General features: G+C 35.3%; 1 protein-coding gene across 3 annotated transcripts in view; it reads right to left on the bottom strand.

Annotated features, from left to right (window-relative positions):
* The window catches only part of HLCS (holocarboxylase synthetase), a 118,429-nt gene that overhangs the window by 59,964 nt on the left and 31,663 nt on the right, over window positions 1-26,802 (bottom strand). For all 3 annotated transcript variants that reach the window (XM_062622305.1, XM_062622306.1, XM_062622307.1), the window contains one exon: window positions 18,978-19,249. In XM_062622305.1, the coding sequence (XP_062478289.1) occupies window positions 18,978-19,249 (272 nt within the window). The remainder of the gene's footprint in view (window positions 1-18,977; window positions 19,250-26,802) is intronic.

A 26,802-nucleotide genomic window follows, 5' to 3' on the forward strand; every position in this document is an offset into this window, starting at 1 on the left:
AAACGATGGTGTTTGAACATTCACGTGTATTTGTGAATGCTGGAGAAAAAAGAAAAATAATCAGGCTTTTTCCCCAATCTACACAACCCATACAGTCCCTCCTTTTCGTATGCCCCATAGAGCAGAGTCCTTCACTCTCACCTCAATTAGATGTTTACCAATATTACATTGCTGGAGCTGACCAAAATCAAGCAAGTGAAAGTCTCTATAGCTTATCAGCTGGACTCAGACACTTTCAGAAGCTCACGCAGGCTGGCTGTTCAAACACTGAATTGAAATTACAGCCCACTAATCTCCACCCAGAAAGAATCAGCAAGTGGACACAACATCTTCCAAACAGAAGACAACCTTCTCCTGAGAAACGCATTTAAGAGCATGAAAACAGAGTTTTATCTATTTACAGCAGTCTGAATTAGGAGTGTAGCTAGCTGCTCATTATGCCTCTTGAAATGGCTGATGTTCTACTGTCTTAGGGCAGCTGAATTTCTCAGAGTTAGCTCTTTCTAAACATAACTTCATTGATGTCAGTTCTATGTATGCTCCCACAAAAAAGGCATGCTGGATGTATCTGACAGTTCAAAGACTTCTCTGTTAGCTTCATTCTCCCAGAGAACTAGACAGGTGGTTTCTTTGGCAATCTTCAATTTTTCACTGGGCAGTACTTCAAAATGGTGGCACCCATCTGTAACATTCATTCTTAAAAAAGACAACTAGTGTTTGCATCTAAAATAAGTGAGTAAAAGCTATCACACATCAACCTTTAAATTATCTATCAGTAGCAGCAGTGCCTGAAAAAGAAATATTGCATCCCTAGCAAAACAAACCAATGAGCCACCCACATGAACCAGCACTTACCCAACACAGTGCAAATGAAATAGTGGTCTATAGACATCCAGTCACCTAACCACAGTAAGGAAATATTGTTTCCTCTGAGGAATTCTTTCTCAAGGTCTCTGTTTAAACACTTCATACTTCCATAATTCTGTCAGAAGTACTTGGCAGAAGCTGTAATACAAACATAAAAAATGGCAACCCTTACCAGATTACAAACTATAGTCTCTGAAACTTGAGCCTCCAGAGACATCTATTTTATATAGCAGTTTCATATGTGTGGAGATGTATCCAACTGGAGCTGGAAGCTACAACTGCCAGAAGAACAGTAGCCACTGACTATATTCCTAATTTTTGGCATCACTGCTATTTCAGCATATTTCAGGAGATATACAGTGACAAGGCATAAAAAATTCAGGCAGCATTTCACAATGTTCAGAGAGTTTCCTGGAAGACCTGTTACCCTTTCCCTCAGCAGCATGTTCAAGGTGTTATCTTGACTGATTTGATGCATGAGGGATTTGGAGGATAATTTCTGACCAGAATTTTAAAGCTGATGAAACTGGACCTACTGCTGTTCTACATTTAAAAAGATACTTGGAATGACCAAAGACACATATAGGATAGTTTGAGAAAGCTTCATTTATTGCTTGCAGAACCATGTATAAGGACTGCAGAAACAGTTCCAGCAGTGGCGGTTTTCTGTAACATCACTGCAGAATTAAATTAGGACCTGTTACCAGAAAACCCACTTCAATTAGGTGGGAAGTGGGTCAAAGGGTGCAATCTGCATTCCTAGTTGAGCTTCCAAGGCTTTCTTCTTGCTCATGCTTCTGTTGTGCATGACACAAGTATTTAATTTATATCAACAGTGCTACTACCCTTTTGTAATTACTGAAGTGCAACTAATCAGAAATCTCCTACATTACAAGTCAAAAATAACTTGGTTTACATCCCCTCTGTGCTGTTTTGTAGAATCCGCAGTACTGTAGGTATAAAAAGTACATATCATACTGTGCCCGATTGAAAAAAATTCAGTGTAACACATTTTTCACCATACTCTGCAAAGCTCTTCACATCCACATAAACTTTTGGTTTCCATAGAGACAGCATCTATTCAACACCTGCAGCCTAACAACATAAATATAATTTAGAAAGATGCTTGCTGACCATTACATTCAAACGTAAAGGATGTACCTTTGGCTTTCTACTTTTTTATCTCTGTGATAAGATACTATGCAAGAAATTGTTTTTTTTCCACAAACATATATGCTGGAGTTATTTTGCAACTTTTTTCAACATCCTTTTTTACACCTATTTTACAGCTATAAAATCTTCCATAGAAAAAGCAAGTTGTCTGATGTCATTTGGAATTCGAGACACAAATTTCATTTTAGTCAGGGTTTTTCAGCTGATTTTGAAAGTGAAACCTAACAATCCAAACTCTCCTAACTGTTGAAATAAAGTGTTATTTTAGTATTCTCTGAATTATGTTCTGTCAACACAACAAAGAGCTCCCACAAAATTTTTTTCAATATTAGCCTATCATAAACCTCGTGAATCAAAGATGCATGGAGCAGTAGAACTAAAGGATGGGGACCAAATTATATTTTATTTTTCTTAAATATGTTATAATCCAACTTCTTTCATAATTTGTCCCTGAAAACACACAGCGTAATAGTTGCACATTAAAAAGGGCTGGGGAAGACCCTTGAAAACTATTCTAGCTAATTTCCAGAACAGGACCAAACCTAATCATATCCCAAGCATAAAAAAAATCAGAGTAACATTTTGTTATCAACTTATTCACAAAACCACTTTGTAAGATTAAATTTTGTCATGTAAAAGATAAGAAGTAAATACTTGCTTCCTTGAAGAAGTCTTCACATGCTTACGTTATTAAAGCTCTCAACTGCAAATACATTTGACATACTAGTGTACCTGAACGCATTATAAACAAAACCTCTTCTACCAGGTATGTTTTTTTAAAAATATCTAAAAACTGAAAAATATATAGAGAGGGCTAGTGCCTTTTGTTCTGGAAGCAAAATTATGAACCACATGGAGAAGAAAGAAGAAATTACTCAAGAAATCCCAAGCAGGACTGTTAAATTCCCACATTAGGGAAGGTCAAATTATATTTTCAGTTAGAGCACGTAGCCTTGAGTCATATACTTAGATCCTGCTGAAAACAGCTGTAGGTTTAAAAAAAGAGAAAAAGAAAGTTGGAAAGTGGCACAAATATGACAGGTAAATTTAAACACAACTGCTGTACCCAGTTCTACTTTGTAAGTATCCTTAAAACCACACACAGCCTCAACAAAAAGCTATGTGATTCTACATGCAAGTAAAAACATGAGAAAGTCAGTCTTGAAGCAGCAGCAGGATTACTGCAGAGAAAATATTACACTGAGTACTTTATGGCCAGTACTATTTCTGGCATTAATTTATGAGTCCACTTCCTTGCAGAACTGTTGTTGTACCACCTTAAATACAAGGCTTTGAATTATGAGACAGAGTTCAGTGGAAAGAAAAAAAAAGGCAAGGCAAGGGGATTCTAATTCCAGAAACAAAAAGAAAATTGCAAAGCCAAGTAGATTGATTGCAATCACCAAAAAAAGAAGCTGCTCTCCAAGAAGGACAGGATAAAGGCATTTGTTGTTAGACAATAGGATCACTTGTGCCATTTACTTATACAAGCTGCATATGACTGACTAACAGTAGCCCAGACTCCTGAATGACCAAAAGAACTATGGACGTAGATATAGTCAAGAACAAAGCAAAGCATAAACATGTCATAATTTCTTGCATGTAATGAAAAAATTTTGAGTTGATAGAGATGAACCAGCAGAAGAGGATTTTTTTTCCCCTGTAGATGCTACTCACCAATTATGGTCTGGCAAAAGAGAAGCAATACAGAGAAGAGGAGAAATTTAAGGAGGGAAACAGGTTCTAGTCAGTAGATTTTGACAAAAGACTGAAACGGTTATACACTCATGATTATGGACTGGCTGAGTCTGAAGGAGAAAAATCTGTAGTAGAAGCAAATAAGGTATCCTGAGAATTTGTTGATTCTGCTTGAAACACAAAACCTTAATGTGAGCATCTGCCATACAGCTGGTGCTTTAAAACAGACGTAGGTAAAATCAGAGTGGACATAAAACTAGCTCACATATTCTGAAACCAAATCCAACTCAGATTACTAGCAAATAATGCAGACACCACACATATCCTAGTAACAAGAACATCAGTGTTTCAAAACCACCCTCCAGAATGTGTTCACACAGAAAAAAAAATTACATGTAAATGTAACTAATGCTAGGAAGACCTAATATGCTATGTAATATGGTCCAGTGCAGAAATCTGTGCACAAATGGCATACACACCAATAATCACCTACTTAGGAAAAACCACATCTAGGGATCATATTCCTACCCTCCTTGTAATGAGGTGGGTATGAGCCACTGCATAAGATGGAGAGATGGTTAATGTATTTTGAAACCTGAAAACCAGAACGAAGCACCTCAGATTTACTAGAACACATAAAACTGAAAACACAGACTAGGCAAATACTTCTGCCTTACGGCTCATTCCCTTGATGATATTAATACCACACAATAAAAAGAGACTTTTAGAAATAGTGAAGTACATGACAGATTCAAAACAAAGTGCTCAAAGTTTGTGATTTTTCAAAAATTAGAAGGTAGTTCATAATACACAACTGCCACAATCTAGCTTTTTTAATAGATACACGGTTGAAGCTTGTAAAGACATTCACAACAAGACTTTCTGCAATTCTGTGTTTAATTAGGAAAAAAACATCCTAATTTACTGAACAGCAGTTCACTTGTGTCACCTAGCACTGTACTGGATGTGACTGCCAGCTGGCTCCACAGCAAGCTAGATCTGGGAGAGTAGTCCCAGCAGGCTGGCCTGCAAAGCTGCTTGGCATCTCTTCTGTGAAGCCCACAGTAGGGTGCTGTTGGAAAAAACCGCCAACTTTCTCTTCAGCCAAGTTAATATGTGAAGTTTCCCATGCCAGCGTCCATTAGATATAGAGTGCAAGATAAACACACCCATAAAATATTAATCTGGATTATGTCACAGTAAGAGGAAAAGTGAACAAGAAATTATAGCATACTTTGACTAGTTCTATTTTTATATTTTATTAATTTCTGATCTAGTAATCTGTAATCTGAATTTAGTTTAGGCTTTACTTCTATAGTTATCATGACTGTAAAAAGATCTTCCTTATTTCCAAGAACGTGTGCTAGGTGCTAGATAAATACAGCTGCACAACTAGCCAAGTAATTGAGAGAACTTGGTTCTGGATCTGGAAAACGCAACCTCCTTTTCTACATTTCTTATGCTAACATCATCTGAAGATATTTCTTTATAGAATTGAATAAAGTGTGTGTGTAAAGTACGGGAAGAATTCTGCTGAGGATTTTAATTTAAAAGCTACAGACCTCCATCACTAGGAAGCCTCCCTGACATGAGTTAGAGAACAGTTAAATAAAAGGAAAATTTACATCCATAATCTTGAAAAATCTAGGGTTGCTGCACTTTATGAGCCATGTCTAATTTGTATGTGGCACATGTGGTATAATAGATATGATATACAAGCAGGCAAATATTTGAAGTAATAAGTATTTCCCAGTGTTAAAATAAACACATCAGCACTTCAGATTTTTGCTCAGCAATTTTTCCTCAGTTGAAGAGGAAGCAGGGAAGGAAGGGTACTTATCTACTTTACCACTTCTGAATTGTCAGTCACTCACCGAGATTTTTCTTTTCAAATCCAAGCAGAAAGCATTCCATTTCACTTGGTTCATGTTCACAATATTTCACTGTTTAACTTGGCAAAATATCAAAATACAACATTTTCACCCTTCTTAACCTCTCCTATTGGCACACCAGTTTGTTAAGCTAATGCCTCATAGCAAACTACCATTTTCCCTCTAAACCAGGATAATTCTGTTTTCATGAACACCCTGTATTACAGCTTCAGCAAAGTGGAGAATATTTGCTCCTTATTCACAGGTAAAGGGTTACAGGTTTTGTTCAGCTGTACCCAGTTAGTAGTGAAACATATTTTGGCAATGACTAAATGTTATCTGTTCTGATGACCACCGAATGATGAAACCTCCAAACAGTACATTAGATAGAAAACAGGTTATCAGATAGAATCCTAATGTTCCAATTATCTGCATTCCTAAAAATACCTATTATACTTTCTATGCTCAGGCCATGTTGAAATAAAAGAAGAGTCTGGAATGGTAACATAACTTCAGCAATGAGCTAATGATCAGAAGACATTCTCCTAGACTGAACTGTTATGTCCAACGCATAACAGCACCTGCTTACTAGTCGACCTGGACTTAATAAAGAAATCTTCATTTTTACTCAGACTTTACTTTTTCTCCCGTTTTCCTTTCACCCTACTCCCAAAAAATCTGATTTTCTTGTACCTAAAATCTTCAGAGTGAATGGTTTCCCTGTTCCCTTTACTAGTTGGTTTCCACAGAATCCTGTGTTGTCTCCTGATGAGTCTCGCAGAATAGTATCAATTGGTATTAAATATACAATGGTTTAAATCTATTCTTGTGGATGTCCCCAAAAGACATTTGTTTGTATCTTCTTGTCTACTCCTATTTCTGCATAAAACAGTAGGAAAAAAAATTGTTATTTATGCAACCCATAGCTGAAAACAGTTCAACTTCAGGTTCATTCTTTCCTTTTGGTTTTATATTTTTTTAACTATTTCTGCTGTTAGTTAAAAAGAAGGTGGAACTGTGCTGAATTTCATACTTGATACTAATGTTTAGTTATACTGTGAAAACAGTCAGAAGTTTGAATCCATTCTCTAGCATAATAAATGTTTTAACTGGTTTTTGAAGAACAAGCAATAAAAAATAACAGGAAAAGTAAAGAAGGCAGCATGCAAATTCCTGATGATACACATCAGAAGTATGTATAATTTATACATTTCAAGTCAGCTGTCCTCTTTTTAAAGTGTTTAATCATTACAGCTTACCTGTTCCAAACCATGTGCAGAACTGCAGGATTTAAAGCAGACCAGTGAAGAGTTTTAAGAGAAAATAAAGTACAGGAAAAGCTCAATTCAATACAGTTTACCAAACCATTTTTTTTTTTCCCCAGCATATACCAGCTCAAGATCTGAGTTCCTAACTGAAATAAGACTGATTCCTGCTCTCTCTCTCTTTTTTTTTTTTTTTAACTTATGAGTCAGCAACCACCAGAATTATTTTAACATGAAATTACATTTAAAAAAAGACACAAGTTGTGCAATTTCCAGTTTTAGTGATTCATGCTAATTAATTAAATTGCAGAAACTTATATCTTACCTATCTCAAATATGCAATCAAATAAAAAAGTAAAAAATAAGGAAATAAAAATTACTGATAAAAGCAAAATACTGGAAACATGTGAGGAAAATACTGGGAATAGAAATAAGCATAATATAAAATCTTCTTTTCACAGTCCACAAAAGATAAGCATGAATTTGCAATCCTTATCTATAACAGAGATTAAGAAATAGAATAAAAGTGCCTCAAAATTTTAATGTCTTTTGTATACCTAAAGTTATAATTTATAAATTACTAGACCAAATTAACACCATTTATGGTGCATGTGAAGGCCATGTTTGGCTATTGAGCAAAATAATTCTCCATCTTGCTCCACCAAAAGGGTTAAAAAAACCCTGAGGAACATAGCATGCAGTGAAATACCTATGACAATATATTCTGTAATCAATTTCCAGCTCTGTGGCCACAGCACACGGCTCTGTGGAAATCCTGAGTTAATCAAACAAACTTCAATTCCTAGGGACAAGATTAGCATAGTCAGTTCCACTGCAAAGGTGATATTCTGTGCCTGAATGTAGTTTCCTAGGCTGACTGTTTCCATACAGCAGGCACTTCAACCAGCTACACTAAAAGTCTTAAATTGCCATTACTTCTTAGAAGTAAGAAGTCTCTTGGGATAAGGATTCTTTCCTCGTTGAGGCTTTACAGCATGCTGGTGCTGTGGCATGCAAAGGCACCTTCCATCCATTTTTTTTCTGTCTGTACATTGTCAGTATTCTGATGAAGAAAACAAGCCCCAGAAGAAATATGCACTTAGTTCCAAAGAAAACCACATAAATCTAACCACTGAATGGCAGCAGAATGCTAAGATGGAAACAAAACAACAGGACAATAAGCTGGAGTCACAGTGTTCTATTGACTTTCCAGCACTTTCCCATTAAAAATTCTGTCCACAAGACATATATAAGCCACTCACAGGTGCTTTTCAAAAACCTTGGCAAAAGGTGATTATTTCACTTTTTTTCAAACAGACAGATACATTGTGATGGAAAGTATCAATCCTTGCTAACCTGACATCACAGTATCACAGTATGCTACAGATTGGAAGGGACCTCGAAAGATCATCTAGTCCAATCCCCCTGCCGGAGCAGGGACACTTAGACATGGTGTACTAACTTAAAATTATTCTCTAACCCATGAATTCTACATGACATCAACTACTACACAAGATTTTAAATGTACATTAAAGCAGGTAGCCCCCAGCAATTTCTTTTCTATCTCACATCTGGTACCATACTCCGTGTAAAATATACACATTATCTTTTGCTAATAAATCAAGACTTGAGTGAGAACTCTTTATCTAATTTCTGGTCTTGAGATTTAAAAGCTCTAAAATAATATTCTTTCTTTTTTTCTGCATCTATGGACAACATTTTAAACTATATAAGCCTGACAGATGGCTTATTGAGATCATATAAGCATTCTTCTGTATTACTACACAAATGTATGATCTTGACAAAATTGCTGTTTCAGAAGCCAGCAGCTTATTGAAGGATACTGGTTTTAAAAACCCTAAGAAAATAAATAGTAACATTTTTCTTTCTCCTAGGGCTTGTTCTGGTTCCTCAGAAGTCCCTCTGGAGAGGGTCCAGCATAGGGCCACAATGATGATTAGGGGTCTGGAGCATCTCTCTTATGTGGAGAGATTGTGGGAGCTGGGCCTGTTTAGTCTAGAGAAGAAAAGACTGACAGAGGATCTCATTAATGCATATAAATATCTCAAAGGTGGGTGGCAGGAGAAGGGCGCCAGACTTTTCAGTGGTGCCTGGCAACAGGATGAGGACCAATGGCCATAACTAAAACACAAGAAGTTTCACCTCAACATGAGGAAAAACTTTACCTTGAGAGTGACAGCACACTGGAACAGGCTGCCCAGGGGGTTTGTGGTGTCTCCCTCTGTGGAGACGTTCAAAATCTGCATGGACACATTCCTGTGTAACCTGTGCTAGGTGACCCTGCCTTGGCAGGACTAGATGATCTCCAGAGGTCCCTTCCAACCCTAATGATTCTGCAATTCAACAAGGAAAGAAAATATTTTTGATGCAAGATCAGTACGTCATCAAAGATCTATATCCAATGCCAGTAATACACAGCTTGAAAACAACTTGTAAGCCTATTTGATACCCCTGACACCTGCGTTTACATCAGTACATCACATAACTGTTCTGAGGGCATCAAGTCCTGGTTTATTCTAATGAAGACTGAAATGTTTAGACCCTAAAGCATTATCTGCAAGTTATTCCTTCAGTATTCATAAATCTCAGTTTCACTGCAATGGTCATATCGTGCAATACACACCCTTAAAAGGAAGCTGGCTCTGTACCAACTAGTCTGCAAGACCAAATTAGTTTCTCCTTTAGACATAAGAGAAAATCAAGTCTTATATTTAAACAAAGCAACTGATTATATGGGAGAAATATTTTAGCTGAAAGATGATGTGGTAGTATAAAAATACATTGTCCTCTTTCACTAAGCCCACAGCCCATTGAAGTCTATCAATAAATTTTAGGGGCTTAGAAAAGGGTGAATGAAATTCCATTTTGAAATTTTAACTGCCTATGTAGGGATTTGAATAAAGATAGTAAGTTAATGGATAGAAACCATCACAGTCAAGTGGAATGAATTCTGAAGCTCTTCTACTGTCATGTAAAATGCAGTTTAATGAATGACATGGTACCCATAAAGTACAACGAGATATGTTGTAAACTACATTTTTGGAAGCATGAAATATAAGCAATTTGCAGGATGTTGGTTAGGTGTTATCATGATGGTAGGACAGATTAGAAGGATGACTAAAAATAAACAAAGCAGGACGTCACCATTTGCAGAATCAATTATGACTGTAAGCAAAACTGTCATTTAGCCTCAGAAAAAATAAAGTGCTTCCCTTTCCTCATACTCCCCAGTTTTCAAGGGAAAAAAAAAGAAAGAGAAATGGAACCACCACATGCTTAAGTGGACTTATTATCAGCCTTTATGACTTTAGAAGAAACCAAACCCAATGTAAATTATCTTTTAGTAGACAGTCTGTCATTTGCACAAGGAAGTACTGGGCTTGAACAGTACTTGGTTTGCTAAGCACTCTGACAACATGTAGATTTTTCCCTAATTAATATTGCAATCATCCTACATCCACATTATTTTAGCTTAAGTTTAGCATATTTGCTAAAGAAACACCCAGCAAAAAAGAATTGTTTCCCTTGAATGCCTTATTTCTATTTCCTTTTTTCTGGGTCTCAGCCTCCATCTCCCTACTTTTTTTTTCTGCTCTTGTTTTTTCTTCCAAATGCCTCTTCATCTTCCTCTGTGAACGGACAGACTGATGATACATTCAAACACACATCAAATGAAAAATGGGGCAGTTTATAGTTGTATTCTGTAACTACTTAATGTAATATGGCATAAAACTTTGTGTTAGGGAAGAAGCCTTTAAAACACTTTTGTGGTATTTTTTTAATGTTAGATAGTATCTTCAGTAAAATAGTGCCATTTCAAGTTTACAAAAAAAATTTGGAAGTTCATCCATATTTAACATTTAGGCAACAAGAACAATGCCAGTAAATCCTTTTGAAAGCAACATGAGGTACAGCATTTTATAGCAATCCTGGGGATCACAAAACTGCTGTGCGGGAACCTCGCTTTTTTTACACACCATTCTAGAGGCCATGACATTTTAGGCTAAATGATATGAGGTGTGATAAATGCAAGCCTTCGTTTGAATACAAACAGATTCTTAAAATATTTTAACTAGGAGTATAAGTGAAAATAAATTAGGCCAGTGGGATTTAGGTAAAGAATTCAGGTTCTGTGGGATTTTCTTAGTTTACTGCTTAAGTTAGAAATTACACAAGCTTTGAAAGTTTCTGGCTCTGGAAACAATCAGGGAATTATTCTGAAATTAAATCACTATCTTCTGACTGGCAGCATAAAACCAAACAAAAATCAGCGTATTTATTCTTAACAACACTGGAACAGGTGCTGTCTAAACTTCCCTAAACAGCCATGCCATAAGTTTCTTAGTCCTTACCTCGGCTTCATACTGTTGTAAATCCAACCTCTTTTTCTTCTTTCTTTCTTTTTTTTTTTTTTTTCCTATTAAGGGCACAGAGGTGAAGAGATGGAGATGTGCAAATGGAAACTGAAAGCCATGATCTAACTTTCAGTTTCTAAGAAATCTGATTATGCTTTTTTCCCTGTGTAGTAAGAATGCGATTCTGGCATCTCGAGAGAGTAATTCAAACTTTGCGCAACTGCACTTTGTTACAGTTCAGCATTCAGATCTTTATTGTTGTTTCAAATAAAAGTAGTTAAAGTCAAAACTTAGCACACAGCATGTTTGTCTCCATGGCTAACAATAGTAATTCTTCCCATCAGCTTCCTAAAACAATCAGACAAATATTACTCCGTAGGTATAATTCCAAGGCTGAGGTAGGTAGACCCTGTGCATCACCCAAAGCAAGTGTAATGACCAGAGGAGTTGCCAAATCAACACGTACTGGGCTCCACCTCGTCTCTAGAATTCCCATTTTCTGAAAAAGTAGGGAGTCTGTTTGGAACCTGCATGTGCTGAGTATCTCCAGCCCACCTCCTTCATAAGTCAACTGTAAAGAACATGTACAGTGTCCAGCCAACTAGATTCTTTGTTAGTTCCTAATCTGGGTTTTTCTCAGCCACACATAATTTGGGCAGTTTGTTAATCAAACACATTATCAACTCACTTAGAAACCTAAATGCTATTCTGTTTTATTTCAATGCAACATCTTTAATTTATTCTTTTACTAGCCAGATGATTATAACAATTACAATAAAAAGGTATGGGGGAGAAATGCAGATCCACTTGTCCAAACCTCAAGCTACTCAATGAGGTTAATTAGGGAGGCGGGGCGGTTGTTTCATCTCACCACATTATCAACATACCTAGTTTTGCTATGCCTTACCTTCCCCTTTTTAAGTCAATAGGTCATGTTCAACACTGACTTATGCCTGTCTTTGAGTTTTATAGCTTATTACTATAAGCACATGACTTTGTTAGAGGCTATATTCCGAGCTTGGACCGGTGGCAATAAGGTGGCAGGTCTCTTGGCACAAAGAAAGCTATTTGATGAACGCAAGTATAGCCGTACCTGATAAGCATTCTCACTGACACTACAGAACTGACAATTATACTTAACAATATGCTGCAAAGCAATGACTGAAAAAGCACGAATATCTCTCATTAAAGTGCAGATATTAATCTGTAAGTGCTTTTGAGTAGTTTAAGCTTAAGCAATATTTCTTTTTACTAATAGAAGTTAAAATTCAAAGGCAAAATTGTGACGGATTTAGCAAACAAGTAGTGATAATATGTATGTAATATGCTATAATTATAAATATAGAAACCAATATATTATATATTGTATTCTCTTACATATATACTGCTTCAAGTTAATCCTCTTAAAAAAAAAAGTTATGATTTGTAACTTTAGTGTTCAAATTTTTTATCTTAATATGAAAAATGTGTTTTAAATGTGTTCATGAAAATAGCACCATGTAAAACAAAACAGTAAAACGTAATTGAAACATTTCCATTCTTTAACTCTCATTTTAACTGTGCACTCTTACAGGGTTTCCTCTCATATTTAACGAATGATGAGTGCTCCAAGGCTACATGTGTATTCATACAACAATGCGAATTGTTCAGGAACTTCCAGCAGCAGGGTAATACAATATACTAAAAGAGTTCAACATGGGTTAATTGCTCTGCAAAACGGGTATCTTTTTTTATGACTCACTCCCCTTTGGGAATGCCAAACTTCCCCCTGCCCTGACAGAAACTGTGCAGGCGGGGGGCCCACTTTGTTAACAGGAAGAATATCTACTGATTTTACATAACAAAAAAATAAAGAGAAACATATTTTGCCTTCAATTCCATGAAAAATCAGACACACAAGGTGCGTGACATGAAAATAGGGACCTAATTGTTTAGCGCCCTAAAGAACTGTTCACAACAGGTGGAAAGAAAGGCACGGAAAATTGATGCAAAAGAGATGACAAATCCTAATACAGAAATCTTTCAGCAAGCATGTAATGAAAAATGGTATTGAAGAGAAGAGTCTGGGAATGGCACAGAACCAAATCAGTGCCAAAAACTTCCGAATTCCTCCCTTTCTACAGGCAAGGAAAGAAACACACTGCTGGCTTTATTACAAAAATTTGTGCATGATCTTTTGTTATCAGCCTGAAGGACAGCTTTGTCTAACACTGAATGATGCAAAACACTACCAAGAAGTGAATGGAAAAATAAACTATGAAATATTATACACTTAAACTTAAATTAGCAAAAATTACTGTTGAAATTAATTTACGAGAAACAAACATATTCTGTTATTTGAGCTAATCTTTATTAGCCAAAGAAAGGCACAAAATACTGAATATGAAAAAAAACAAACAAAGAAAACAAGCATAGTAGTTATTCCAGTGCACTAACTTCTTTCTTCTAAGATTAAAAAGCCCTTCAACCCTACAAATAAAAAAAAAATAGAAATTCTGAAGTTAGTAATCCAAATGACATGAAGAACAAAGGAAGATTATATTATATCAAGGCTAACTTGAATAAGAGGAACGTAGATTAAAAGCATAAAATTCCTTGAAGTGCAGGTCTATCACCGCTAGTATCTAACTTTATGGTTTAAGCTAGACATTCATCAAGCAAAGCATTCCTCTTCCAATTTGTGAGAGCTTTCTGCACAAAGAAGTATTCATTATCCAAACCAATATCCTATTTTTGGTTATGTTATCTGTAGAAAAGATTACATAAATTGTATTTATGTAACTTATAATACAAACACCATTTAAATACAACTGACTGATTTATCAGCACACATTTTTAAAATATCCATCAGCAATGGTTGTTTCCTGAGAGAAAGGCATTGTTCTTGCCCACCATGGTATTTTCCAGCTCTCCTATGCACATTCTTGAGGAACCAGGGCATAGGGGTTTAATTTTTACAAACTGTTAATGTTGGTGATAATATTTATTTCTATCAGACTATTAATGTACTAGGACAGTCTTGCCATGATAGAAGAAAAACATTATTCTTTGAAGACTTTGTACTTCAACAACCTATGCATCTTCAAGAGACACGAGGCCAGTGACACAACTTGCAGTTGGTTTTGACTATTACAGCAAAACGGCTTCTTCCACCCACCTCAACCTAGATTATGAGACATGGCTAGCTAAAATAATATTAAAAGTAGTAAAAAATTTTCATAGCTTTTAAGAATATGGTTGATCAAGTTGAGCCAACAACTGTAAGAAGAATAATTGTAGCTTGGAGTTACAGTCCTTGTGGAATTCTGAGGTCAGAATCTGAGAGGCGAGGCTTTGAACAGGTATGCCTGATGATGGAATGAAAACAAGTAGTGTGACACTGGCACATTTTGCGAAGGCTATGTTAATGCCAAGTTTCTATCTTCAAATGACATTTTAACCCGCTCCCCATGACTTACCTGATTTTAATTTGATTTTTTTAATGTCTTGTTTAAATAGAAAATAAGGGAGATCACTGAGGTGCGTGGAATGACTAAACATGAGGCCCTTGTGTTTACATAGAGTAAAACATCACAAGGATTTGGAAAAAGTAAAAATCACTAATAAAAAATACAGTTTGTCAATCTCAACTTGATCGCTTGTGCCTCTGAAGTGCCATTCCTTCAACTATACACTACTCTTACTTTTCACTACTTCATACCTGTATTAGTAGCACACACATTTGAGTACAACTAAACTAAATACAACTAAAAGAGTTTTTAAAACAAAATGAGTTGTAATGCTCACTTTCCAAAACTAGAGCTGTAGTACAATTTTTAAAAATTCAACAATATGAATCTAGAAAAGCATAAAAAACCCTAAAAGGGCACCAATGATGTAAAGGATTTTATTTTTCAAAGTTTTTAACTGTTTGGATATTGCTTATTCTAAGCTGACATTTTACTTAAATATCCTATTCAGGAAATATGAAAGCAACTTCATCCCATATTTCATTTCAACTAAAATTCACTGGTTCTGTGTCAAACTCTTCCTAACAACAGCACTTGGTGCTTCCTAAATACTGGGGAAAACAGATCCACAATGGGATTTCATATAAAACATATTACATGCTGGCTTAATCATGTATAAATCAAATCTGCAACTAAAATGCTAAAACAGGTTATATGATTCTATGGTTCTATAAAACACTGGTAAGAATAAAACAAAAATGTACCTAATAATTTATTTCTTCATTAAATATTTGTGAAATCATTTCAGCCACTTGGAGTGTGGTACAAATGCTACTTTATCAATTTTAAATCTTGTGAATCTAATAAGAATGCCTCTACAGTGTAACACTGTATTACTATACCAGATGCACCCTCAAAAGTAATAGTTTTATCTTAAATCATGCAATCCCAGGCATACTTTGAGGAGAGGAGAAAGAGTAAGAGAAAGTGGAACTCTTTCTGGCAAGCCTAACCTGTTCAGGTGGCATTAGGAAAAATATCTTTGGAGGTAATGTTTCTGAAATGAAACTTACAGAAAAAATTTCCTTTTAGAGGAAAAAATCTTTGGTAAGGATTTTAGATTTTAGTTTAAGAAACAAAATTAGAAATGCTTTCAAAAATAACCTCTAAAGATTCAAATAAAGCTTTTAACATAAACCATAAAAGAAATATTAATAATTTAAAACTATATGACATTTAAATAAATCTTTATTTTGCAATTTGACTAGTGCCACCTAATTTTAGATACCTACAGGTGAATTCACACTGTGTCTGTTACCTTACAACACATAAATGTACACCAGTGATAACACAGTGTGTATGTTAATACGCAAACCACCAAGACCTGCCATCTGGAGAGCTAATGAACAATCAAGGGATCCCAAATTAAACTACAGAATTTTCCCTTAGAATCTTTAGGACAACACTGTCAAGTTCAATCTATTCACTTAGCCTCCAGAATCAATTTTTCAAACTTTATGACAGGTCTAATAGTTTCCACCTGTTTCTTTTGCTTGACTTTTGACTGGCACGTTACCAGCCAGGGTGGAAATGCAGACAAAGACCCTTATTAGGCTCCGGCTGTTTCTCTACTGTGAGGTTGCTCAGCCATTAAATTAGTTCCAGCCCACTTTCTGCTTCCACGTCTTAATTTTAGGGGGTATGAAGTTTGGGGAAGTGGAAAGGAAGAGTGACAAAAGTTTGACATCCAGTTGGTTGGAAAGGTATAAGAAAATCTGAAGTAATGAAAGTTAAATGCTAGGTTTATTTATAATATACTAAACAGTTTACTAACTAAATTTACTACTTATCACACTAATTAAATTCTTGAGGTGTCTGTATCATATTTTCAATCATCACAGCCTTGGTAAAATTTGAGAGACTGTAAGAGAGTCTATCACGTAACAAGAGCTTACTGTAACACATGATTGCATAAACATGGTATTGCATCTTTTTCTGGGAATCAATATTAATCAATAGGTACCTATTTTTCTCCAAGCAAAGAAAATCATTTTTCCCGGAGATATAGTCTCCTTTCACTCAGAGTTGTCAATTAGGAAAAAGTCTCATATACATAACCTAACAAATTCATATTGGTTTATTTGGAAGTATCTTAAAAACCTGAGAACTTCTTTCTTGAATAAAAATTGCCTAATAGTATATACAATAATTTGTAGTGATTTATGAAATGTTATCATATGTGAAGTCTCTCTTTGCTGAATTGAAAGTCACATGGACTACATGATTCTATTGCTCATGACAACAATGTATTTACAATAAGGTCAAACATAATACCCATGACAAATATTTTAACTTATTAAAACAGAAGTCATTCTGTAAAACAGATTTAATTGTTCAAATTATAATCTGACTAGGATCATCTTCCCACTATAAACTACTTAGAGCCATTTTACCTGAAAACTGACTACTCAAACTGCATCATGATGGGAAAAATCTCGAGGACCTACATCTGTAAACACTTCATTACATTTGGACTACCTCAATGTAAAAAAGCAACCTGAGTGTGGACCACTCTGCTGGTACAACACTTTAAACATAAGAGAGTAAAGGTTCCACAGTCATTGAAAAACCAAGACCACTTCTCTTAGCTCCCTTACCTTTCTTGATAATATAATCCCATATAAATTGGCTAGACATGATTCTATTTAGCCTGTGAAATCTAAATAAATTCACAAAACCCTGAATTATATACTTCATCCTACTGTGAATAATGTTACTGAGAACCACCACCAAAAACAACCATCCGAGAAGAAAGGTCTTGACCTATTATCACTTCGCTGCTTTCTTCACAGTACTTCTACTTTCAGCCCAGTTGGCTGAACATGTTGCGAATATTAAAAATTAAAAAGAAATTGCTACAAATGCTTCTATAAAATAACTCATTTCTTTGTGGCATCTTATTCAACAAGCATGTTTCTCTGTGTCCAAAAGCTATTGCGAAATCAACTGAAGGATGAGGATGTAGATTTGGGGGAGGGGAAGTGGCAAAATTGGACAGCAACATTTTAATAATGCGTGTGTACATAAGTACATATGCACTCACAGAGAATAGTTTCCAATTACAATTTTTTTTTTAATTCCAACTATCCCTAAAAATTGCAATGTTTTAGCATAAATCAAAATTGATTAATTCTTTCATAGTGCCAACTGTAAGACTATGAACTCATTATATACTGTTATAACTCATCCTCATTTACAGACTTTGTGTGCATGTATTATAAATTAAATCACCTTTATTACTTGCAAAAAGGCATATTCTGTGACTTTTACCAGTCTAACAATTTAGGCTCTTTAGCTGAGAACTAAATCTGTTATTGCTGGTTAACTAATCAGTCACAATAACATTCAAGATGATTTATCTGATGAGTTGTTTAAAAAAAAAAATCCAAAACAAAATTCCCAAGGTTATTTTCAACAGTAAAATTAATCTTCAATTTCTGCAGATAAATTAACACTGATATTCAAAAGTAGCTGGCAATAAAAGTTATAGCTGCAGGTTGAAACACACATAGAATAACCTGTCCTGAAGAGCAACAACTTCCATAAGACTATTTCATGAAACGTAACAGTATAGTCTTTGTACATAGACTCCAACCTAAGATTTAGTAACTGTGATTTTCATACCACTTAATCCCACTCAAAACTCTAATGAATTACCTTCTCAAAGGTATCCCACAGATCATTCACACAAGAGTCATCTATGTGATGATGAAAGAATGCCTAGCATAACCCTAATCAATGTTTAAAAAAATCCAAACAAACCACTAAAGAGCATTTCAGTGAAATACTCAATAAAAGGAATAAGAAAAAACAGTAACATTAAAATTAAGGCCACAATCTACTTTATATTACTTTTGCCAAATAACTAGCTTGGAAAATAACTTGTGCTAGAAAATGCATAGAAACTCCTAAATATGTATATTTAATACCTTGACCTTTCCTACAGTGATGTTCACGCTTTGCCAGAGAAATAGCAATTAAACTACAGTACCAAGAAAAAGTTGTCACACACAGATTTTCCCACCCTTTATGGCTTAATATTATCAATCAATACTCTGTGAACACAAAGATAAGCAAAGGTATTTTGTGTCCTACCTAGAAGATAATAATCTTTGTTTCGTTGGGCTTTTTTTTTTTTGTTCTGAACATCGCATGTGACTATAATTGAGAATTCCAGAACAGAAAGCTTATTTGGTATGCTGTAGATCACTTTCTTACCCATCTAGAAGATTCTGGGTTGTTGTAGTAACTTCACTAAAAAGAAGAATCTTTCCAAGCTTCTTTGTTTGAAGATTCTTTTGATATTTCTTCAGGCTGAAATGTTCAGATGAGAAGCTTCCCGTCTCAGTGATGACTGGCATGAGAGATGGTGTTATCTCCATTTTTGATTCACCGGATGAAACAAATTTAAGAGACACCTTGCTGGATGCTCTTAATCCTTCAGCATCTACATTTTCCTCAAGCCATTTCAGAAAAGCAAGATGGATTTCCTGTAGGCAAGGGGGGGGGGGGGAAATAAGGCATAGAAACAAAGACCACCACATGTGAAGACATACAAACATTCTTCCAAGAACATTTTTATTCAAGCCATAATCTTCTACTTCAAAATAAGAAAATTAATTCAATTTCCTCCTCTTTTTCTGCTTGCTCTAGTCCAGCCTACCCTGACTACTTGATACTGTCACCCTAGACTTGAGAGTATGCTCCTTTGCTGGAAATCCTTTAGTCCATCGCTAAGACTCAATTTGAAGGATAAAGCAGCCGCTAAGAAAAACTTACTTATTTCTCAGCATAATACTTGCTAAAAGGGCTCATATCTTCAGGTAATGGAGTGTCACTACTATTACCTTAAATATAGACAAAAAATAGGTGTTAACTAGCTAGCTAAAAGAATAATGTAACTCAAGAATGCATACAACTACAAAAATTCTACCACTTATGAAATGCAGTTATGTATGCTCTGTTGTCCTGTCAATGGCATAGCTAGCACACAGTTCTGTGCAAAAGATTTTAAATGTGAAATATAAATGTACATACATATATAATTTTATATATCTATGTACTAAAACTTTGATTTTTCTGTCCTTCACTTTAGGTTGTTTCAAAATACACTTTTGTGAATGTGAAATGAAGAGATTCATTACTGGGATTGTTACCTGTCTGGTGACACCCTGAAACAACTGCTCCACATTCAAAGAACTCTTTCTGGAGATATCTAATTCTATTTTGAGAGTTTTAATGTGAGATGCTTGCCATGTCTTTAGAAACCGTATGTTAACAGTTCACAAACACAGATGTTGGCCCTTCTTACTGCTAAGCATGTAGCTTAAATTTCTAAGAGCTCTCCTAGAGTCAAAGTGGTCTTTTATATGATATATGAAACCATAAAAATTGTGGTTTCTATTCTGCTGAAAAAAAAATGTACTAGTGATTCTTGCTCTCAAATTTTTAAGAGGAAGACATTTGACTTTTAAATAAAAAACTTCTAACTAAACATATGCTCCTCCTTCCCATTACTGCCATAGCTGGGAACAGGAATATGAGTGTTCCCTGAGTGCTGAAGACAGGACTAAGCTCTCTTGCCCTTGCCTTGAACAAGATGTCTCTGAGCTCCAGGCCAACTCTTTAAAACCCACAAACCACAATTAAAAGCAAACTTCCTATAAATTGTTATCTATCCAAGGAATTACTCCAATTTTCCAAATTCCATTGTTATACCTTAGGAAGGAGTGAGAAAAGTGGTCCTGTTGCTAACGCCATTCTATAGATTTTCCATCCTCAGAAACTACACATTCTCAAGTTTCACACGGACACTGTTTCTTGTGTAATGTTCTTTGTATGCTGAATGGCAGCACACTTACTGGTTTGTAGCCCTGTAGTATGGGTAGCAAAGCATAACACGAAGAAAGCAATAGCCTCTTTCCAAACGCGGTCAGGCACTAGCTTTTAAGTCCCAGGGCAATCTAAGAGTGACTCAGTAGCTAAATTTTAGTTACAGAGAAATTATTTTTCATTTCCTTTTTTTTTTGTTTTTTTAAAGCTCCATCTGAACTCTTTCCATCTGACTTCTGGTATAAAATATACAAAATATACGTTAAATATTTTCTTCATTTTTCTTGGTTTTTGTGTTTTGTTGTTTTTTTTTTTTTTTTTTGCATGTGCATTGTAAATAATGATGTGGCATTAAAGGTTTTATGAGCATTTTGTTGACTTGGTCTGCATGAAGCACTTGTATCTTCAGTTAGTGTAATATCACATTTTGACAGACTGCTGCTAAATTCATTACCCACTACCCTTCTTATTTTACACACACAACAGCAATTCATTAGCTGTAACTGATATTTTAAAAAATTATAGCTTTCATTCTTGTCAGGTAGCATATGGAAAAACTGCACTTAATTAAAAAGTGCATTTTCTTATTGCTTCCCAAACACAGAAATTCGCTTAGCATAATTGAGCATGCAAGTCCTAGACACAAAACCATAATTTTAACTCACATAAGGACAGATTTATAGAACTAAAGAGACAGACATCAAGTTAAAAAATAAAGGTGCTTAAAGTATTATTACATTCTAAACAAATACGAAAGCAATTGATACTATGTGTAAGAAAGTCTGGTGTACTTTTGCCACAGTATACCTTTTGAAAAGCCTGAAATAGCATATATTTATATGATATTACATTATTACAAACATGCCACACAATTCCTACCATTTATCCTCTCGCGTATGTTCTTTTAGGTGGGTTTTTTTCCCCACAGTTTTTAGGTTTACTTCTTCATTTAATTTTCTTGTTTCTAACACATACTGAACCATTTAAGAATTGCTACATGTATATAATTATGAAGCTATTTTTTTCATAATGTACACATTTACTGAGCTGGTCAAAATATAAACATGATTAATACATAATCAAGAACAGCATCTGATTTTTAAAAATTCTTTAAAAAATATGTGTTTACGTTTTTAACAAAGCAAAGTTATAAGTGCTGTCTAAGTAAGTACTAGAAAAAAATAATTTTCACTGTAAGACCCTCCTTCACACAAAGTTAAAGAAACATTGATGCTGAACCAATGCATCTTGGTACCCACAATTATACTGGCACACAAAGAAGTACATTTTGGCATCATGAAAAAAATTATATAAGAAGTCAGGGTTAATCTCTGCTTCAACTCCATTTAAAAGGAATATGATCACATCAGAACCTGAACTGTGATTTGTTGTGAAGTTCAGGACTCAGCTTTGAACACAAAACCTATCCCCAGTTGCGTCTGCCGTTCTGCAGCAACCTCTGGTGGCCATTTAAATGAAAAGCGTTGGCTCGGGAACCGTCTGGCCTTCCACACCTCTGGGACCAGACCAGGTGTGGCAAGCAAGGCACCTAATACAAGATAAGGGAATACCCAAACTCCTGGCCACCGTTTACCCTGACCATTATTAAAATCCTAAAACATGCAGGTAAGAAGCTTTAAATGAGTATGCAACCAAAATAGCTATAGCAGTTACATATTCAAACACCGACAACCGTATCTGCAGCTACTTACACATATAATCATACTAAAATCTGTATTACACATATTATCAGTAACATACTTTCTAAATATTCTCCACTGATCAGCACAAAGGTTTATTAGGGGTTACTGTATCAGAGGTTGGAGGTCTGACACTGCAAATTGCTGAACTAAAGCTTAAACAGTAAAAGTAACATAAAAGAAGGATGAGCAAAAGCTGTAATTTTTTTATGATGTAACATCTGCTTTCTATGATTTTAAGAGTTTTGTCAGGTGTGTGGGAAGTGCTATGTAACGGAAGTTTTCTTTTACTGTTTAAAATTCTTTTTATTTTCATAATCATTAGTTTCACTTTTTCCTAATGCTTACTTAGCGGTTGAGATTGAACAAAAAGGAGAATAGAGGAAGACATAAGAGACAAAAACCAGCTGCATATGGACGCTTCTCTGTTGTAGTATAAAATAACAGAAAATTACAGCTCCTGATGGAGAAGATTTTATTTGCACCTGGGCTCTATCAACCTATGAGACTTACACACAAAGCACATGAACTTTCAGTTATAATGGTTCAAAATAAGCCCAAATCCAAGACTTTATTCTTACATTCTACTTATATAGAAAGAATTTGAATATATTTTTTTTTATTTTTATATGTATGCTTATACACACATGGAGATATATGCAAGTATCTCTCTCATTTGGCATATTTGGGAGCTAATCTTTTCTACCAAATTCTATGACGATAGGTCTTCAGCTCTGTATTAACAGAATTCTTTGCAAGAGAAGGATCAGTCACAGCCTAAATTCATTTGGTTTCTATTAAAAATGTGGAGGCAGAACTAAATTAAAGCAAAAAATACAATGCTCTAAGTCAAACAAATATTATTCATCAGTCACCTCTCCTATCTTGGAAGGAAAAATGAGAATTTTAACTACTGATGCTCTACCTGATGACTCAATATAGTGACTATAACATAATACCCTGTTTTAGTTCTTGCTTGTTATGTGAGGCTAAGTATTCACTTTCTGGATACATAGCTGGAACATAATTTAACAATTTTTTTCATTCCTTTGCCTAAAATGTAATCATTTCCAACTAAATACCTCTGGTTTTGCTTTGCTGTACTTTAAAAGAGTATGCAGTCGATGCACTGATTAACATATTAGCAGTTGATGTACTGATGTACTGCTATATGTTTATAAACTGCAAAAAAGGGAAGATTACACAGGCATACTGTACCAGTGTTTTAAAGAAGCACATGAACAACTCGTCTGGAGCATAACCAAAGCCATTTATAGACATCACACCTTCAATATGGGTAATCTGCCTCTTTTTTTTTATTATTAAATTGGCTGTTTTCAAATGAGTATTATTCAGTTTAAGAATTATCTCAAAAGTATCTATATCCTATGCACTCTAGGATAGTACCGATAAAAAATAACATTTTAATAAAGAGTGTATAACATTTGGAATTTGGTTTCAACTTTAGAATACAAAAATACATTCATGTATATACATATACACAAAAAATTACATCCTCCTTGTATTATACAGCTTTGCTCAACAGCCCTCAAGTTTAAAGGTGTGAAATTAGCCACTGGAGAGCTTCCATAGCATCTCTTGAATCCAACAGAAACAAACTGAAGTCCAACGTGGTAGTAAGCAGTAGGCTGGTGCCAGCAAAAAACACATCCACAGTGGCAACTCCCGCCCCAAGTGCCAGTGACTTAGGAGGCCAGCAACAGGAAAAGTCAGCTATCAGCACAAGAGGGAAGGTTTTGGCTGACATTTCTGACTAATGAGGCACACAAAATGCTTTTCTGATGCTGCCTGTGTTTTTACTTCCTGTAATAATGCAATACTTCAGGATCTGAAGCAGATGACATATTCATAACACAACCATAGCCCCATTTTAAAATCATGTCCATACTTAAGTCAATATAGAAGCATGCTAAAAATTAAATAAATACTAAAGTACACCAAAAAAACTTACTGTAAATATACAGAAGATGCAGAAAAAATGTGAGGTTAGATACTATCCTTGCTGCTTTCAAACCCCCACGTACATATATTAATTTTTCCTGAAACTTAGTATTTATAAAATGTTTTATAAAACAAAGTTCAGTACCACAGTCATTCATTTAAAAGCTATTATTTTCTTTTACAAGGGGTAAGGGGATGGACAATGACACCCAGTACAATGCCCTTCTCTTTAGGAAAAGACTGAAGAACTCAAAACCTGGATAGATTAGGTGAGGAAAGAAGACAATCTCATAGGCCTGCTGTAAGCTTCTCCATAGAAACACAAAGATGAGAGAAAGGTCACTCTTCCCTCCAAGGAAAAACAATACTGGCAATTAAGTTGTAGTGGCCATATTCTACTAGCTCAGCAGGACTTACGAAGGCTGTAGACAGCAGATACATTATTTGTGCTTGTGTGTCAAAGACAGTATCTCTAACCAGACTACCTGGTTAAGAGATTTCATTAGTCATAATTGTTGTTTCAATATTGTTCAGATGTCACTAATATGTAATAACATTACCAAACTACTCATCAATTCCTGCAGTGCTGAATAGTTGCCCTTTTAGACTAAAATAAGGGTAAGCCTGAAAATGGGTTTTGTAACAAAATAAGCAGAACTGTTAAACACAGAGGCTATTTACAACACATTTAAAATCTGACTGGAAATATATGGAGTATTCAAATTTATTTTCAGAAAGCATATCAAAGACACTTAACATTAACTACATATAATTAATTTCAAAGTTCAGACCTTGTTCAAAAACTTGAGCAAGCTAGACAGTTTCCCTCCACAGCCCCACTGGCTGATTGCAATCTATCGTCAGATTACTTACAATATCTTCATTTTTTACTTGTTTTGCATATTTTACTACTAGGAAGACATATTTTAGCAGAGGCTACTCCTCTAGGCTAAGTCAGAGCAGAATCTATTCATCTATCTTACTGTACTCTGCAACACAGAGGGCCATTATTTCCATGCTTAGTGTTCCAGTTCATAATATAAAAATCTTAGGAAGGAGAGAAATCCCCAGTTCTCCACTCCCTCCTTTCCCCATCCCCCAAAGAACTTCATAAAGATTTTATTGTAGCACAACCGAGGTGCACTCTCATTTCATGTTCTCGTGAACTTCTGTAGTTACTTGGCTGACACTTGCTATGCAGTCTCAAAATACTATATAAACAGGAAATCTGTTTCAGTTTAGTAATAACCATTTTGTACTTCCTAAACACAGATATGGTGCAAAACATGAGTTGATTGTGTAAAATATGGAAGGGCATTTAGAAAGATGGCAAGGTTTGGTGACTTTTTTAATTCACAACCAACTGCATTTTTAGGAGTCCCTAGTGGTTTGGGTAGTTAATTTAGTCTGCAGTATACTTGTGCAAAGAGGGGCAGAAAAAAGCTAATCATTTCTGAAAGATCGTTCCAAAGACCAAGTTCCTTATTTTTGTCTTCACACTTCAGTGTGTTTTTAAAAATGAGCATTATATCACATAAGCAATTACACAGTGCATCATCTCAGCATTATGGGGAGTTGACACAGTCACACATAGAAGTGGGTCCATTTTGCCAACTGATATGTGGAATATCTAGTCCAAAAAAGGGAAAGATTTTTAACCAAGCGTTGCAAGGTATTCTTATCCTTTCCATTGCAGTTACATTTGTTTGGACATAAAGCATCTTAGACTTCAACCCATTCCCAGTCTACATACCCAGCAACTGCTCATACATCTCTGCTTGAATTTGAATCTAAAAATAAATATATCTTTAAAAAGCACTTATGTTGATGTAGGCAGAAAATTAATTTATCCAACGTTCAGTCATCCATTCTAAAGACAGGCTGAAGGGCCCACGTCAGAATTCACCCACTGATGAAAAATATATCATATGTTACCTTCTGGAGATTAAAAAAAAAAAAAAAAATGCTGTCAGTAAGCATAAAAATAAGACAAAAAGAAATTAACTAGCGATGAGAAGGAAAAATGGTCTTAAAGTTTTTTATATCAGTATCTCGCTGCTGGTTTTAGTACGGTGTTAAGCTCAGGTATTAGGTGGCTAGAAGGCACATGCTGTCATTCAGTCATTCAAAACAAATACAGGAAAAGAGGCACTCACATTTTTCTTTATCGTTTTATATAGCTATATAGATATAAAAAATAAAGGGTGGAACAATAAAAACCAGAACAAAACAAAAAAAGTGAATGCATAGTGTCCAAAGCAAGACACATTTGGTTTTGTTTCCCAATTTAGACAAAGTACTACCATTTACAGTCCCCGACTATGCAATTGCCTTTGTGGCTGCAGGACAAGGCCAGCTTCAGGAAGGCTCCAACACAATGTCTTCAACAACCAGAGCTAAGTGGAGGAACAAGAAGGACAGCAGAGCAACGTTGTAAGGTGCATCCTGGCTTTTGCTTTTCTTACTGAGCTGCAACAGAACAGTCTGGAAGCAATCTTCCCAGCAGCTGCTCTCATCAACAAACTGTTTATTGTAAGAAAGTGGCTGGG

Source organism: Pezoporus occidentalis, unplaced genomic scaffold (assembly GCF_034315485.1).
Source record: "Pezoporus occidentalis ecotype Australia unplaced genomic scaffold, CSIRO_AGI_Poc_V1 ctg24, whole genome shotgun sequence".
NCBI classification, from domain to species: Eukaryota; Metazoa; Chordata; class Aves; order Psittaciformes; family Psittacidae; genus Pezoporus; species Pezoporus occidentalis.